The 15,100-nt window shown below is 48.5% G+C and overlaps 2 protein-coding genes across 3 annotated transcripts in view; one reads left to right on the forward strand and one right to left on the reverse strand.

Annotated features, from left to right (window-relative positions):
- Positions 1 to 11,421, reverse strand: part of rmnd1 (required for meiotic nuclear division 1 homolog) — a 65,862-nt gene extending 54,441 nt beyond the window's left edge. Inside the window, exons 1-2 of the mRNA XM_078405556.1 lie at positions 11,279 to 11,421; positions 3,674 to 3,788 (exon numbers count right to left, since the gene is read on the reverse strand). The gene's annotated coding sequence lies outside the window, so the exon portion shown is untranslated. The remainder of the gene's footprint in view (positions 1 to 3,673; positions 3,789 to 11,278) is intronic.
- Positions 11,422 to 11,513: 92 nt separating this feature from the next.
- dcph1 (damage control phosphatase 1) overlaps positions 11,514 to 15,100 on the forward strand; it is a 23,083-nt gene continuing 19,496 nt past the window's right edge. Inside the window, exon 1 of one of the 2 annotated variants that reach the window (XM_078405917.1) lies at positions 11,514 to 11,682. In XM_078405917.1, coding sequence (XP_078262043.1) covers positions 11,529 to 11,682 — 154 coding nt within the window. In that variant the 5' untranslated portion in view covers positions 11,514 to 11,528. Of the gene's footprint in view, positions 11,683 to 11,705; positions 11,773 to 15,100 lie in introns of those variants that run through there. The other variant, XM_078405918.1, reaches the window with a different exon arrangement.

The following is a 15,100-nucleotide window of genomic DNA, read 5'->3' on the forward strand; positions in this document are numbered from 1 at the left end:
GGACTGAAGGCTGATAAATCCCCAGGACTGGGGCCGCAACTATTTACAATATATGTTAATGATTTGGATGATGAAATTAAAAGTAACACCAGCAAATTTGCAGATGACACAAAGCTGGGTGAACTGTGAAGAGGATGTTAGGAGTTGCAGGGTGACTTGGACAGGTTGAGTGAGTGGGCAGATGCAGTATAATGTAGATAAATGCGAGGCTATCCACTTTGGTGGCAAAAACAAGGAAGCAGATTATTTTCTCAATGGTGTCAGATTAGGTAAAAGGGAAGTACAACGAGACCTGGGTGTTGTTGTACACCAATCACTGAAAGTAAACATGCAGGTACAGCAGGCAGTGAAGAAAGCTAATGGCATGTTGGCCTTCATAACGAGAGGATTTGAGTATCGGAGTAAAGAGGTCCTTCTGCAGTTGTATAGGGCCCTGGAGAGACCACATCTGGAGTATTGTATACAGTTTTGGTCTCCTAATTTGAGGAAGGACATCTTTGCTATTAAGGCAGTGCAGCTTAGGTTGACGAGGTTAATCCCCAGGATGGCGGGACTGTCATATGACGAAAGATTGGAAAGACTGGGCTTGTATTCACTGGAATTTAGAAGGATGAGAGAGGATCTTATAGAAACGTATAAAATTATAAAAGGACTGGACAAGCTAGATGCAAGAAAAATGTTCCCAATGTTGGGGGAGACCAGAATCAGGGGTCACAGTCTAAGAATAAAGGGGAGGCCATTTAAAACTGAGATGAGAAAAAACGTTTTCACCCAGAGAGTTGTGAATTTGTGGAATTCTCTGCCACAGTAGGCAGTAGAGCCCAATTCACTGGATGAATTTAAAAGATAGATAGAGCTCTAGGGACTAGCAGGATCAAGGAAAATGGGGAGAAGGCAGGCACGGGTTACTGTTTGTGGATGATCAGCCATGATCATCCACAATGAATGTAGTTCGAAGGGCCAAATGGCCTCCTCCTGCACCTATTTTTATGGTTCTATGTTTACTGACATTTTAAAAAATATTCGATTTGAAGTTTTTTCTGCAGCCATTAGAGTAAGACTATTATTCTGCATAAAATCTTTACTCCCAATGCGACTTGATTTATGAAGAATTATCTACTTTAAATTTCATGAACTCAGAATTCTCATCATCTTTCATGCTTCTTTATTCTTTATAAAAACATTTCTAAAATGTCCAATGTGTCAATTATTAAAATTTTGTAATCATTTTTCTAAACACACTATAATTAAATTCATACACTGCAAAATGAATGCAGAACAAATCTTGTGAAAGTCAGAGTTAAAAAAAGGTTAAAATGAAATGCAGTCACGCAGTTTAAGATTATCTGTGGTTAAAATGAAAATGAGCTAATTCCAAAGTTATGTTTGAAATTGATTGAGTTTGGGGAGGAGTGGAAAGGAGTTAAAAGAGAATAATTGATAAGGGAAGGGGGATTTTTTTGATCACCGATATAATAAAGATAAAAGAGGAAGTTGATCCATTACAATGGACTCTAATAAACAAGGTTGGGATCAAAGTCACCCTGAATTGAGTAGGATAGTAGGCAGGCTTTTTAGTATATTGAGAGAGCATTTAGACATTGGCTTATTTCTGTCTGAAGAAACAGGGTAGCGCAGAGCTGCTGCCTCACAGCCCTAGAGACTGCGGGTTGATCCTAACCTTGGCTGATGTGTGGATTTTGCATTATCGTCCTGTGGCCGCATGAATTTCTTCCTTGTGCTCCAGTTTCCTCCCACATCCCAGAGATGTACAGGCTTGTAGGTCAATTGGCCTCTGTATATTGCCCCTAGTATGTAGGGAGTGCCCCTAGTATGAACGTGCAATCAATGGTCAGTGTAGACTTGGTGCACCAAAGAGCCTGATTCCATCCTGTATCGCCAAACTACTTTGTCACTAAACAATCTGTTATTAGTTTTAGAGCAAACTGGTGATTTTGCTAAAATCACGTGTGACAAGAAAACCTAACAGCACTAATTGCATTAGCAATCAAGGCCACATCAGGGATAAATTGTATTTTCTTTGGTAATGAACAGAACATATAAAAGAATATACTACATTATTTGATTTGTATAATTGATGATCAAAATATAAATTAATATGAGAGTTCTGATAATAAACAATGATAAACATGGAACTGAGGAAAGATCTTAACCTAGAAAACCAGGATGTAGTATCTATAAGGAGAGAGTTAAGCATAACAGAAGTTGGAAAACATTAGCAGGACTAATTTAACAGGCCCCTGACAATGTTAGAAAGAGAATTAAAAAATGAGGGGGCCAAAAAACATGGGAAAAGCAATGATCTTGAGGCAATTTTCATCTTCAAATCAGTGAGCAAAACAAATATTACAAGGAACCAACAGTTGAATACCTTAATTCATAAAATGTAATGAGCAAGAGTCAATGACTAATCCTGTTAAGCATCCTTTGAGGAAAAGTGCTAATAATAGTTTAAAAGCGATATGTTAAAATTTAAAAATGGTCTGAAATTTAAAAAAAAGTTTTGTATAAGAGGTAAAAGGAAAGAGTTAACTAAAACTAAATTAAGATTAGAAATAATATTGCTATTGGTTTATTATTAGCATGTGTACCAAGATTGTGAGGAAATGTTGGTTTTGCATAATTGTCCAAAGCAATAGCTTATCTTTTTTAAGTGTTTGTAATTCTCAACAAATATACATTATAATGTTATGTATTGGATAACTTAATGGAACTAAAGGTATTTTAAAGAGATTACATAGGAAACTATGGACACTTTGGCTTTGATGTTCCAGAATTCTTGAATAGATTTCTCGAACTGCAAGTATATCCATCTATTCAAAAATGTAGGAAGGCAGAAAATAGGGAATCTGCAGTAAAGGCAAGAAAGCACTGGAATTTATTTATAATGTGTTAACACTTGGAAAAACATTTGATTTGATTTTGTGAAAGTGAAATTGCACTTGAAAATTCAATTAAGATTCTTAATTGGATGGACATGGTGACAATTATTTATTTTGAATACTGAGTGTATTTTTGAACCAGTGCGATCAATATTTTTTTCTTGGGATAGATAAGGGAGAAAGCAGCAAATAAGATAGGCTTGGATTTTCAAAAGCATTCAATAGTGTTAAACAATATATTGCTGGACAAAATTAGGATATGTGGGTTTGAGGCATCGACAGAGCATTGGGTCCCTATCCACTCCCAGAACAATAAGGGGTGAAAGGGTCACTTTTAGTATATCAGGATGTAATCTGTAATGTTACAGTACCAGTGCTGGGCATCACCTATTCTATTCAACAACATTGGTAAAGGATCATGTGTATTATATCCAAGCTTGTGACAATATAAAAATAGGCGAGGAGCAAGCTATGAAGACCTGATCCAATTGCAAAATAATATTAGTTAGATGATTGTGCAAAGTGGTGGCTAATGGAGTATCATTTTGAGAGTGTGATATCATTCATTTTGAAGAGTTTTATTAAGGCTAGAAAATATTGGTATTTGGATATTGTATACACAAATTAAAAAAATAACAATCAAGTAAATGGTCCATTAGCTTTACTGTAACCAGAACAGTGGTTCTGCTAGGAATTGATAGGAAGTCCAGAATTATACAGCAGTTTGGAAAAACCACAAGGAGTATCATGCAGAGATCCGGACATCTTACCTCTGGAAGAATCTATTTGACTTAAGAGGGATTTCGATGAAAAGTCGTTAGATTTATTCTTGTGATGAAAGGGCAATCCCATGAGAAGAGATTAAGTCGAATGGCTCCAAATTATCTGAAATTGAGAAATGACAAATATTCAATCAGAATATGTAACTTTCTTGAACTGAAATTCACCAGGATTATCTCTGACCCCTCTCTTCCCTCTCTTGATCTCTCTGTCTCCATCACAGGGGACAGACTATCGACTGACATCTACTATAAATCTACAGACACCTAGAGTTATCAGGACTACACTTCCTAATCGGCCTGCCTCATGCATTGACGCTATCCCCTACTCTCAATGCCTGTCTTCACTGCATCTGCTCTCAAGATGCAACTTTCCATTCCAGGACATCCAAGAAGTCCTCTTTCTTTGGTAAATATGGTTTCCCCCCTTCTGTCATAGATAGATCCCTCATCCGCATCTCCTCTGTGACTAGTTGTTCTGCTCTCGCTGCCCACCTCCCCCCCCCCCCCACCCCAGACTCCTCACCTTTCTCCACCAGCCACAGCATTCAAAACATTATCCGACATTTCCATCACCTTCAACGTGATTCACCCATGAGTCACATCTTCCCATCTCGACCCCTTTCCGTCCTCTGCAGACACCACTTTTCCGCAACTCCTTGGTTAACTCATCCCTTATTACCTAAACCACCCATCCCCACTTACTTTCCCCTGCAACCGCAGAAGATGTAACACCTGTCCCTATACCTCCTCCCTCGCCTCCATCCAGGTGAAACAGAGGTTCACGTGAATTTAATTCAAGTTCCTCGGAGTAAATATCACCAACAACTTGTACTGGACCACCTAAATCGAACCAATGGCCAAGAAAGCATACCAATTCTTTTACTTCACTTAGAAGGCTTTGGAAGTTCAGCATGACCCCAACAACTCTCAGCAACTTCTACAGATGCACCGTAGAAAGCATTTTGCTAGAAATGCATCTCAGCATTGTTTGCGAACAGCCCCATCCAAGACTGCAGGAAATTGCAGAGAATTGTGGACGCAGCCCAGACCATCACGCAAACTAACATCCCTTCTATGGACTCCATCTAAATTCATGCTATCTTGGCAAGGCCAACAGCATATTCAAGGATGAGTCTCACCCTGGAGACTCCCTCTTCTCCCCTTTCTCATCAGGCAAGAGGTACAGAAGTATGAAAATGAATACCTCCAGATTCAGGGAGTTTCTTCCCAGCTATTATCAGGAAACTGAACCGTCCTATCGCCATCTATAGAGCAGTTCTGACCCACCATCTACCTCATTGGAAACCCTCAGACTATCTTTAATCTTGCACTAAACATTATTCCCGTTATCCTGTATCTGTACGATGTGGATGGTTTGATTGTAATCATGTATTTTATTTTTTTTGACAGGAAAACACACAACAAAAAAGCGTTGCATTGTACCTTGGTAAACATGACAATAAACTAAACTAAACTAGAAGGGCCAGAGGAGGCACATCATGCCTTATAAAATTGATTGATTTTTTTTAGATGACCAAGTTGATTGATGATGGTAGAACGGTGGATGGTGTCTACATGGACTTTAGCAAGGCATTTGCTAGTCCCTCATGGTAGGCTGATCCACACCACACAAAGCAACATGAAGCTCACTCTGCTCAACATCCGGTCCCTCAACAATAAAAGCCACATTCTGAATGACTTCGTCCTGGAAAATAAACTGGACTTCCTCTGTCTGACAGAAACCTGGCAACAACCTCTGGATTACCTCCCACTCAACCTCACTACACCCAACGGATACTCCTACATCAATAAACCACGCTCGGAAGGCCGAGGTGGTGGGATTGCCGTAATTCACCGACAGGACTTCAAGATCAACCTCATCTCCATCTCATCTGCTCCTTCATTTGAACACCTGGCTTTCAAACTCTCTGGCCACACACAATTAGTCATGGCAGTTGTCTACCGCCCTCCCAAACCACACCCATCATTCCTTTCTGACTTCTCTGACTTTCTGACCCAGTTCTGTTCTCTCTCCCCCTCAATCCTCCTCCTCGGTGATTTCAACATCCATATGGACTCCACTGACTCCACAATAACCGCTGACTTCACTGAAATACTCAACTGCTTTAACCTCACTCAACACGTCAATTTTCCCACCCATAACCGTGGGCACATTCTGGACCTTGTCTGCTCCACTGGACTAAATCTACATCACCTCTCTGGCTCCGACCCCACCCTCTCTGATCACTTAGCCATCACCATGTCTGTCAACATTCCCACCCCAGCTCCAAAGCAAAAACGCAAAATCAACTTCCGTAAGCTGAACTCTGTTTCACCTACCTCGCTCTCATCCTCCCTCTCTGAAATAATGTCCGCCTCTCCCTTCGTGGACCTCCACAGCCCCTCTGACCTCACTGACTACTACAACCGCACTCTCTCCTCCTGCCTCGACCAGCTTGCACCTATAAAAACCAAAACAGTTTCCTTCACCCACTCTGCTCCCTGGTTTACCCCTGAACTCCGCATGATGAAAACTCATGCCCGCCAACTTGAAAGACTCCGCAACAAAACAGGTCTCACAATTCACTCCCAAGCCTACAAAGACCACCTGCAGCACTACAAAGATGCCCTCTCCCGCGCCCACTCCACCTACTACTCTCAAATAATTCACTCTGTCTCCGGAAACCCCAAAACACTCTTCTCTACAATAAACAAACTCCTCAGCCCCCTGGACACCATCTCCCAATCATTCACAGTTGACAAATGCACCACTTTCCTTTCATTCTTCCAAAGCAAAATAGACAACATCTACAGCACCTTAACCACCAACGCACCTGCTCCCCCTCAAACCACCTGCCCCCCCTTATCCTGTCAGCCCCTGCCTCAGTTCTCCCCAATCTCCACCACCGACCTCTCTGACCTCTTCACAGGAATAAAAACTGCCACCTGCTCTCTGGACCCCATTCCCTCCAGCTTTGTCAAGGCCTGCCTTCCTGCTCTCTCTCCACTTATCACTGCAACAATAAACTCCTCCCTGTCCACTGGCATCGTCCCGCCATCCCTCAAAATCGCTGCTGTCACCCCCATTCTGAAAAAACCTGGTCTAAACCCTGACACCCCAAACAACTTCAGACCAATCTCCAACCTACCCTTTCTGTCCAAAGTTTTGGAACGCGCTGTAGCTTCCCAACTCAAATACCACCTCTCTACCAATAACCTGTATGAAACTTTCCAATCCGGATTCCGCTCAAACCACTGTACTGAAACTGCGCTCCTCAAAATCACAAACGACATTCTCCTCTCCTCCGACGCTTGCAACCTCAACATCCTCATCCTACTTGACCTCAGCGCCGCCTTTGACACCATAAATCACTCCATTCTCCTCACCCGACTTAAAACCTCCCTTAACATCACCGGCACAGCCCTATCCTGGTTCAAATCTTACCTCTCTGACAGACACCAGTTCATCTCCATTAACAACTGTAAATCCCCCACCGCTCCCCTCCCCCAAGGTGTCCCCCAAGGCTCAGTCCTTGGCCCCCTCCTCTTCATCCTCTACCTGTTCCCCCTTGGTCAATTAATCCGCCGTCATGGTCTCAACTTCCACTGCTTCGCCGATGATATCCAGCTCCTCATCTCCACCAAGTCAATCTCCCCCACCACATACTCTACACTGACAAACTGCATCACTGAAATAAAATCTTGGCTTCAATCAAATTTCCTCAAACTCAATTGCAACAAATCTGAAATCATCATCATTGGTCCAAAAACGCTCACCAAATCCACCCAAAACTTCATCCTCAACATTGATGGTCTCCCAGTATCCACCTCCCCTCACATCCGGAATCTTGGAATCATCTTTGATCAAACCCTCTCCTTCGACAAACACATCAAACACATCACAAAGACAGCCTTCTTCCACCTCAAAAACATTGCCCGTCTCCGTCCATCCCTCTCCTCCACAGCTGCAGAAACCCTCATCCACGCCTTCATCACCTCCCGTCTGGACTACTGCAACAGCCTCCTCGGTAGCGCAGCGGTAGAGTTGCTGCTTTACAGCGAATGCAGCGCCGGAGACTCAGGTTCGATCCTGACTACGGGTGCTGCACTGTAAGGAGTTTGTACGTTCTCCCCGTGACCTGCGTGGGTTTTCTCCGAGATCTTCGGTTTCCTCCCACACTCCAAAGACGTACAGGTATGTAGGTTAATTGGCTGGGTAAATGTAAAAAATTGTCCCTAGTGGGTGTAGGATAGTGTTAATGTACGGGGATCACTGGGCGGCACGGACTTGGAGGGCCAAAAAGGCCTGTTTCCGGCTGTATATATATGATATGATATGATATGATATGGCGCACCCTAAAAAATCATCAGTAAACTTCAATACATTCAAAACTCCGCTGCCCGTCTACTCACCCACACCCCGATCCGTGACCATATCACCCCCGTCTTTTACAAACTCCACTGGCTCCCCATCCCCCAGAGAATCCAGTACAAAATCCTCCTCATAACCTACAAAGCCCTCCATAACCTGGCCCCATCCTACCTGACCGACCTCCTCCACAGGCACACTCCCACCTGCACCCTCCGCTCTGCTGCTGCCAATCTCCTATCCCCCCACATCCGGACCAAACTCAGATCCTGGGGGGACAGGGCTTTCGCCATCGCTGCTCCCACCCTATGGAACTCACTACCCCAAACCGTTAGAGACTCCTCCACACTCACCACATTCAAAACATCGCTGAAGTCTCACCTGTTCAGTACTGCCTTCAACCACTGAAGGTCACCTCACCTTCTGTCTCCTTTCTCTGTTCGTTTACTTATTTACTTATTTATCTATTTATTCATTTCCCTATGTTCTCTAAATCTCTGTAAAGCGTCTTTGAGTATATGAAAAGCGCTATATAAATAAAATGCATTATTATTATTATTATTATAAGATGATCCAGAACATCATGGGATCCAAGGTTTATTCACAAAATGCTGGAGTAACTCAGCAGGTCAGGCAGCATCTCGGGAGAGAAGGAATGGGTGACGTTTCGTGTCGAGACCCTTCTTCAGACGCTGCCTGACCTGCTGAGTTACTCCAGCATTTTGTGAATAAATCGATTTGTACCAGCATCTGCAGTTATTTTCTTATACTATGGGATCCAAGGTGACTGGTAGTTTGAATTCAGAACTGGCTTGCTCATACATGCCGAGATAGTGGTGGAAGAGTGTTATTCCGGCTGTGACCAGTGGTGTTCTGCAGGGTTCAGTGCTGGGACCTCTGTTTTTTGTGATATATACTTGGATAAAAATATAGATGGGTTGGTTTATTTTTGCAGACAATACAAGAATACAATTGTGGTGTTTAAGAGATGTTTAGATAGGCACATGAATATTCAGGGAATGGAGGGATATAAAACATGTGCAGGCAGAAGGGAATCATTTAAGTATGTATACGAAAATAACTGCAGATGCTGGTACAAATCGATTTATTCACAAAATGCTGGAGTAACTCAGCAGGTCAGGCAGCATCTCGGGAGAGAAGGAATGGGTGACGTTTCAGGTCGAGACCCTTCTTCAGACTGAAGAAGGGTCTCGACCCGAAACGTCACCCATTCCTTCTCTCCCGAGATGCTGCCTGACCTGCTGAGTTACTCCAGCATTTTGTGAATAAATCCATTTAAGTATGTATCATGTTCAGCAGAGACATCGTCGGTCAAAGAGCCTGTTCTGGTGCTGTACTTTTCTATATTCTCTCACCACACTATTGCACAGAACATTGACAATAGGTCATTCCTGCAGCATGGCTTTACAACATAGCAACCAAGATATTGCATTGATAGGCTTGACAGCATAGAATGCTCACAATGTTGCACAGAACAATCTTACAATACAGTACTCCTGAGGTACTGCATTGAATATGGTATCTCATCAGCAATGCACTGAAGATAATAAAAGGACAACACTTCTGCGGCCCTAAACCTAAGAGTCCTAAAAGTGACAGTTGCTATAATCTGCACTTCAAAGGTAAATTGCAACACTCCCAACATTTAGCAGTGAAGAAAATATTACAGGAATGATGCACAATTGCACTGAAGAGAAGAGAATCCAACACTCATGGCTGGTGCTAACATCAGAGTTGGTGCTGAAAAGGAAATGCCAGAAATTGAAAATCTCTTGTGAGATACGATTAATATTACAGATGGACAATCTGGGGAAAAAGCAGGAACGGCGTACTGATTTTAGATGATCAGCCATTATCATATTGAATGGTGGTGCTGGCTAGAAGAGCCAAATGGCCTACTGCACCTATTTTTCTATGTTTTTTTCTGTTTCTATGGTTTCTCCAGGTTTCTAGGTTAATTAATCTGTAAAATTGTAAATTGTCCCCAGTGTACAGGGTGATTGCTGGTTGATGCACCACAGGGCATGTTTCTGTCTTAATCCTGCTGCATTACAATGTAGTGTTACAGAGTGGGACAATCCTCCAGCACTCATGTTCGCAAAGGGCATCCTGCTACGCTGCACTCTGGTGTAAGCAGGATGCCCTCAGCGATAACACTCTAGTAATGGCAGTGGACAATCCTGCTGCATTGCACTCCAGAGTTAGCAGAGGGCAATCCTGAGGCATTGCACTCTAGTGTTTATTTTATTATTGTCACGTGTACCGAGGTACTGTGAAAAGCTATGTAGGAAAGAACTGCAGAAGCTGCTTTAAATCGAAGGTAGACACAAAATGCAGAGGCAGCATCTCTGGAGAGAAGTAATGGGTGACGTTTCAGGTTGAGACCCTTCTTCAGAAGGTCTTCTTCAGAGTCTGAAGAAGGGTCTCGACCGTAAACGTCACCCATTCCTTCTCTCCAGCGACGCTGCCAGTCCGGCTGAGTTACTCCAGCATTTTGTGTCTACTATGAAAAACTTTTTGGTGCAGAGAGCAATCCAACTGCATTGCAGCTGTTAGCAGTGGACACAATTGCAGCATTTATAATGAAGCATGACAAGCGCAGTTTTGCTGTACTGCACGTAGTTGTCTAGTTGGAGTCTGACAGTGTCACACAGTCCCGCCGTGCTCCAAAATGTTTCATTTGACAGCTCCCCGTGGTTCTGTTTCTGGTTGATTACTGCGCGCACACCTCATAAGTGGTTATCTCGCGCAGGTCGGAGTGAGTAGAGTAATGATTAATTTTTGAAGTGGGCCTTTTTGACCAAGTTGAGGAGATCTAGTTGCTCAATCCCCTTTTTAAATGACTGAACATCGTGTGTTTGGTGGTAACATATTCAATTCCTTTATCGTCCTTGGGTAAAGAAGGACGTATTGATATTGGTAGCAAAGTTATTTTAAATTTAGCGAGTTGATGATTTAGGGACCAGTGTGGAGCACGCACAGTCTGGGGGATAAAGCTAAAGGCTCCGTCGCGGGGGTTTTAATTGCAAGTTCGTCTCGGATGGACACATAATGCTTGGAGTAACTCTCAGCGGGGTCAGTCTGTGGAAAGAAGGAATGGGTGACGTTTCGGGGTCGAGACCCTTCTTCAGACTTAACCCAATTGATGCCGGGACATGCAGTCTGTGGTGGTGCGGGGTTTTTTCTCCCCCAAAGTCACGCACCTTAAGCTACAGCAGGACGGTTGGTCAGACGCCATGCCATGGCCTTTCCCTGGCAGCGCCACCGGCTCCTCCTTGTCATCAGCGCGCGGCGCTCTGTCGCTCTCCGACTCTGACCGTTGGCGCCGAGTTTCCCCGGGCGCTCGGCCGCCCGCCCTCAGCCGAGCGCGCGACCCCTTCCGTCACTTCCGGCCTCTGGCTCCTCCCGCCCCGCCCGGCTTGGCCGTCCGTCCGTCCGTCCGTCGAGAGCAAGATGGCGGCGCGGCAAATGGGAGAAGCGGCCTGTTGTGCCACTGAACAGGAAGAAGAAGTAGAAGAGGCAGAAGGAGGGGAAGAGGAAGAAGAAGAGGAGGAGGAGAAAGAGGTTCGGTCGGAGGTACCCGACTCACTTTCGGGAAAGTACACTGGGGTGTGTAGTTTAATGGGGAGTTGCACATGGGCTTGTCTCTCGGGTAGAGCCGCGGTGCCCCCTGCCCCTGCTGCGGCGGCTTCAACAGGTCATGGTCAGAGCCAATGATACTTCAAAAATCTCCTCTCTCCCATGTCTATCGGCGTGACATAAGCTTTCTTCCCACAAGGAAAACATATTTCAATGCTTTGCTCCGTTTCAAATGAAAATGTATTTCATCCAGCAGCGATATCTTCAGTCTGAAGATGGGTCTTGCCTTGTTGACACTGCACCAACCGCCGCTGTTGGGCGATAAACGTCCGACCCGAAAGTGTCGCCTGTCCAGGGCTCCCCAGAGATGAAGATAGCCCCAAAAGTGCTGGAGTAACTTAGCGGGACAGGCAGCATATCTGGAGAGAAGGAATGGGTGACGTTTCGGGTCGAGACCCATCTTCAGACTAGACATTCTCGGTCTCGACCGGAAATTTCACCCATTCCTTCTCTCCGGAGATGCTGCCTGTCCCGTTGAGTTACTCCAGCACTTTGTGTCTGTCTACGGTTTACACCAACATCTGCAGTTCCTTCCTACACATCCACAGAGATGAAGTCTGAAGAAGGATCTCGACCCGAAGCGTCACCCTTTCCTTCTCTCCAGAGATGCTGCCTGACACATTGAGGTCCTCCAGTATTTCGTGTCTGTCCCCAGAAATGCTACCTGACCATTTGAGTTACTCCAGTACTTTGTGTGTGTGTTTTTTTGGTGTAAATCAGCATCTACCTTGTTTCTACAATTTGGACCCAGTTGCTAATGTGCCTTAGATTTCTTGTGACTTAACCTTGTGAACCAGCCGACCATGTGAAACTTTGTCAAAAGCATTACTGAAGTCCATGTAGACTATATCCACTGCATGACCATCATTTTTTCTTTTTTTCCCATGTGGTTGTCCATAGTATACAAGTGACCATTCATATTCATATTGACCTTTAATGTCATAAAAATTGTTACCATGAGAAAGTCAATTCTATTGCTTATCATGTTGCCTGTAATAATAAAGTTAACAAATGGACAGGAATGTTCTCTCCCCTTGCTCTTGAAATGATTGCTACTTTGGTTTACTGAATGTTAGTAATAACTAGACCAAGTGGACCTGTTGGGCCCAAACCTCTCCTGCATTGGTGGCAACACCCCTCTCCTCCCCCCACCCCTCTTCCCCCCCCCTCCCTCTTCCCCACCCTCCCCTCTTCCCCACCCTCCCCTCTTCCCCCCCACCCCTCTTCCCCCCCACCCACCCACCCCTCTCCCCCCCCTCCACCCACCCCTCTTCCCCCCCCACCCACCCCTCTTCCCCCCACCCACCCCTCTTAACCCCCCCACCCACCCCTCTTCCCCCCCACCATCCACCCCTCTTCCCCCCCCCCACCCACCCCTCTTCCCCACCCCACCCACCTCTCTTTCCCCCACCCACCCCTCTTTCCCCCCTCCACCCACCCCTCTTCCCCCCCCCACCCCCCCCCCACCTCCCCTCTCCCCCCCCCCACCCTCTTCACCCCCCCTCCCACCCACCCCTCTTCCCCCCCACCCCCCTCTTCCCCCCCACCCACCCCTCTACCCCCCCCACCCACCCCTCTTCCCCCCCAACCCACCCCTCTCCCCCCACACCCCCTCTTTCCCCCCCCACCCACCCCTCTTCCCCCCCCACCCCACCCCTCTTTTCCCCCCCCCCACCCCTCTTCCCCCCCACCCATCCTCTTCCCCCCCACCCACCCCTCTTCCCCCCTCCCCCCCACCCACCCCTCTTCCCCCCCCTCCCACCCACCCCTCTCCTCCCCTCTCCCTCCCCCCTCTCCCTCCCTCCCCCCCTCTCCCTCCCTCCCCCCCTCTCCCTCCCTCCCCCCTCTCCTCCCCCCCCCTCTCCTCCTCTCTCCCTCCCTCCCTCTCCCTCCCTCCTCCCTCTCCCTCCCCCCCTCCTCACCCTCCTCTCTCTCCCTCCCTCCCTCCCCCCCTCTCTCCCTCCCTCCCTCCCCCCCTCTCCCTCCCTCTCTCCCTCCCTCCCCCTCTCCTCCCTCCTCCCCCCCTCTCCCTCCCTCCCTCCCTCCCCCCTCTCCTCCCTCTCCCTCCCCCCCTCTCCCTCCCTCCCTCCCTCCCCCCCCTCTCCCTCCCTCCCTCCCTCCTCCCTCCTCCCTCCCCCCTCTCCCCTCCCTCCCCCCCCCTCTCCTCCCCCCTCCTCCCTCCCCCCCTCCTCTCCCTCCCCTCCCTCCCTCTCCCTCCCTCCCTCCCCCTCTCCCTCCCTCCCCTCCCTCCCTCCCTCCCTCCCTCCCCCTCTCCCTCCCTCCCCTCCCTCTCCTCCCCCCCTCTCCCTCCCCCCCTCTCCCTCCCTCCCTCCCCCTCCTCTCCCTCCCTCCCCCCCCTCTCCCTCCCCCCCCTCCTCTCCCTCCCCCCCTCTCCCTCCCTCCCCCCCTCTCCCTCCCTCCCTCCCCCCCTCTCTCCCTCCCTCCTCCCCCTCTCCCTCCCTCCCTCCCTCTCCCTCCCTCCCTCCCTCCCCCCCTCTCCCTCCCTCCCTCCCCCCCTCTCCCTCCCCCTCCTCTCCCTCCCTCCCTCCCCCTCTCCCTCCCTCCCTCTCCCTCCCCCTCTCCCTCCTCCCTCCCCCTCTCCCTCCCTCCCTCCCCCCCTCTCCCTCCCCTCCTCCTCCCCTCTCCCTCCCTCCCTCCCCCCTCTCCCTCCCTCCCCCCTCTCCCTCCCTCCCTCCCTCCCTCTCCCCCCTCTCCTCCCTCCCCCTCCCTCCCTCCCCTCTCCCTCCCTCCTCTCCTCCCCCTCTCCCTCTCCTCCCCCCCTCCTCCTCCTCCCCCTCTCTCTCCCTCCCATCCCTCCCCTCCCCTCTCCCTCCCTCCCTCCCTCCCCCCCTCTCCCTCCCCTCTCCTCCCTCCCTCCCCCTCTCCCTCCCTCTCCCCCCTCTCCCTCCCTCCCTCCCTCCACCCTCTCCTCCCTCCCTCTCCTCCCTCCCCTCTCCCTCCCTCTCCCTCCCTTCCCCCCTCTCCCTCCCCCTCCTCTCCTCACCTCTCCCTCCCCTCTCCCTCCCCCCTCTCCCTCCCCCTCTCCCTCCCCTCTCCCTCGCCTCTCCCTCCCTCCCTCCTCCCTCCTCCCTCCCCCCTCTCCCTCCCTCCTCCCTCCCTCCCCTGCCCTCCCCTCCCTCCCCTCCTCTCCCTCCCCCCCTCTCCCTCCCTCCTCCTCCCCCCCTCTCCCTCCCTCCCCTCTCCCTCCCCTCCTCGCCTCCTCCCTCCCTCCCCCCTCTCCCTCCCTCCCTCCCCCCCCCTCTTCCCTCCCCCCCTCTCCCTCCCTCTCGCCCCTCCTCTCTCGCTCCCTCTCCCCCCTCTCCCTCCCTCCCCCCCACCCTCCCTCCCTCCCTCCCCCCCTCTCCCTCCCTCCCCCCCTCTCCCTC

The sequence above is a fragment of the Rhinoraja longicauda genome, chromosome 9, assembly GCF_053455715.1.
Source record: "Rhinoraja longicauda isolate Sanriku21f chromosome 9, sRhiLon1.1, whole genome shotgun sequence".
Lineage (NCBI taxonomy): Eukaryota > Metazoa > Chordata > Chondrichthyes > Rajiformes > Arhynchobatidae > Rhinoraja > Rhinoraja longicauda.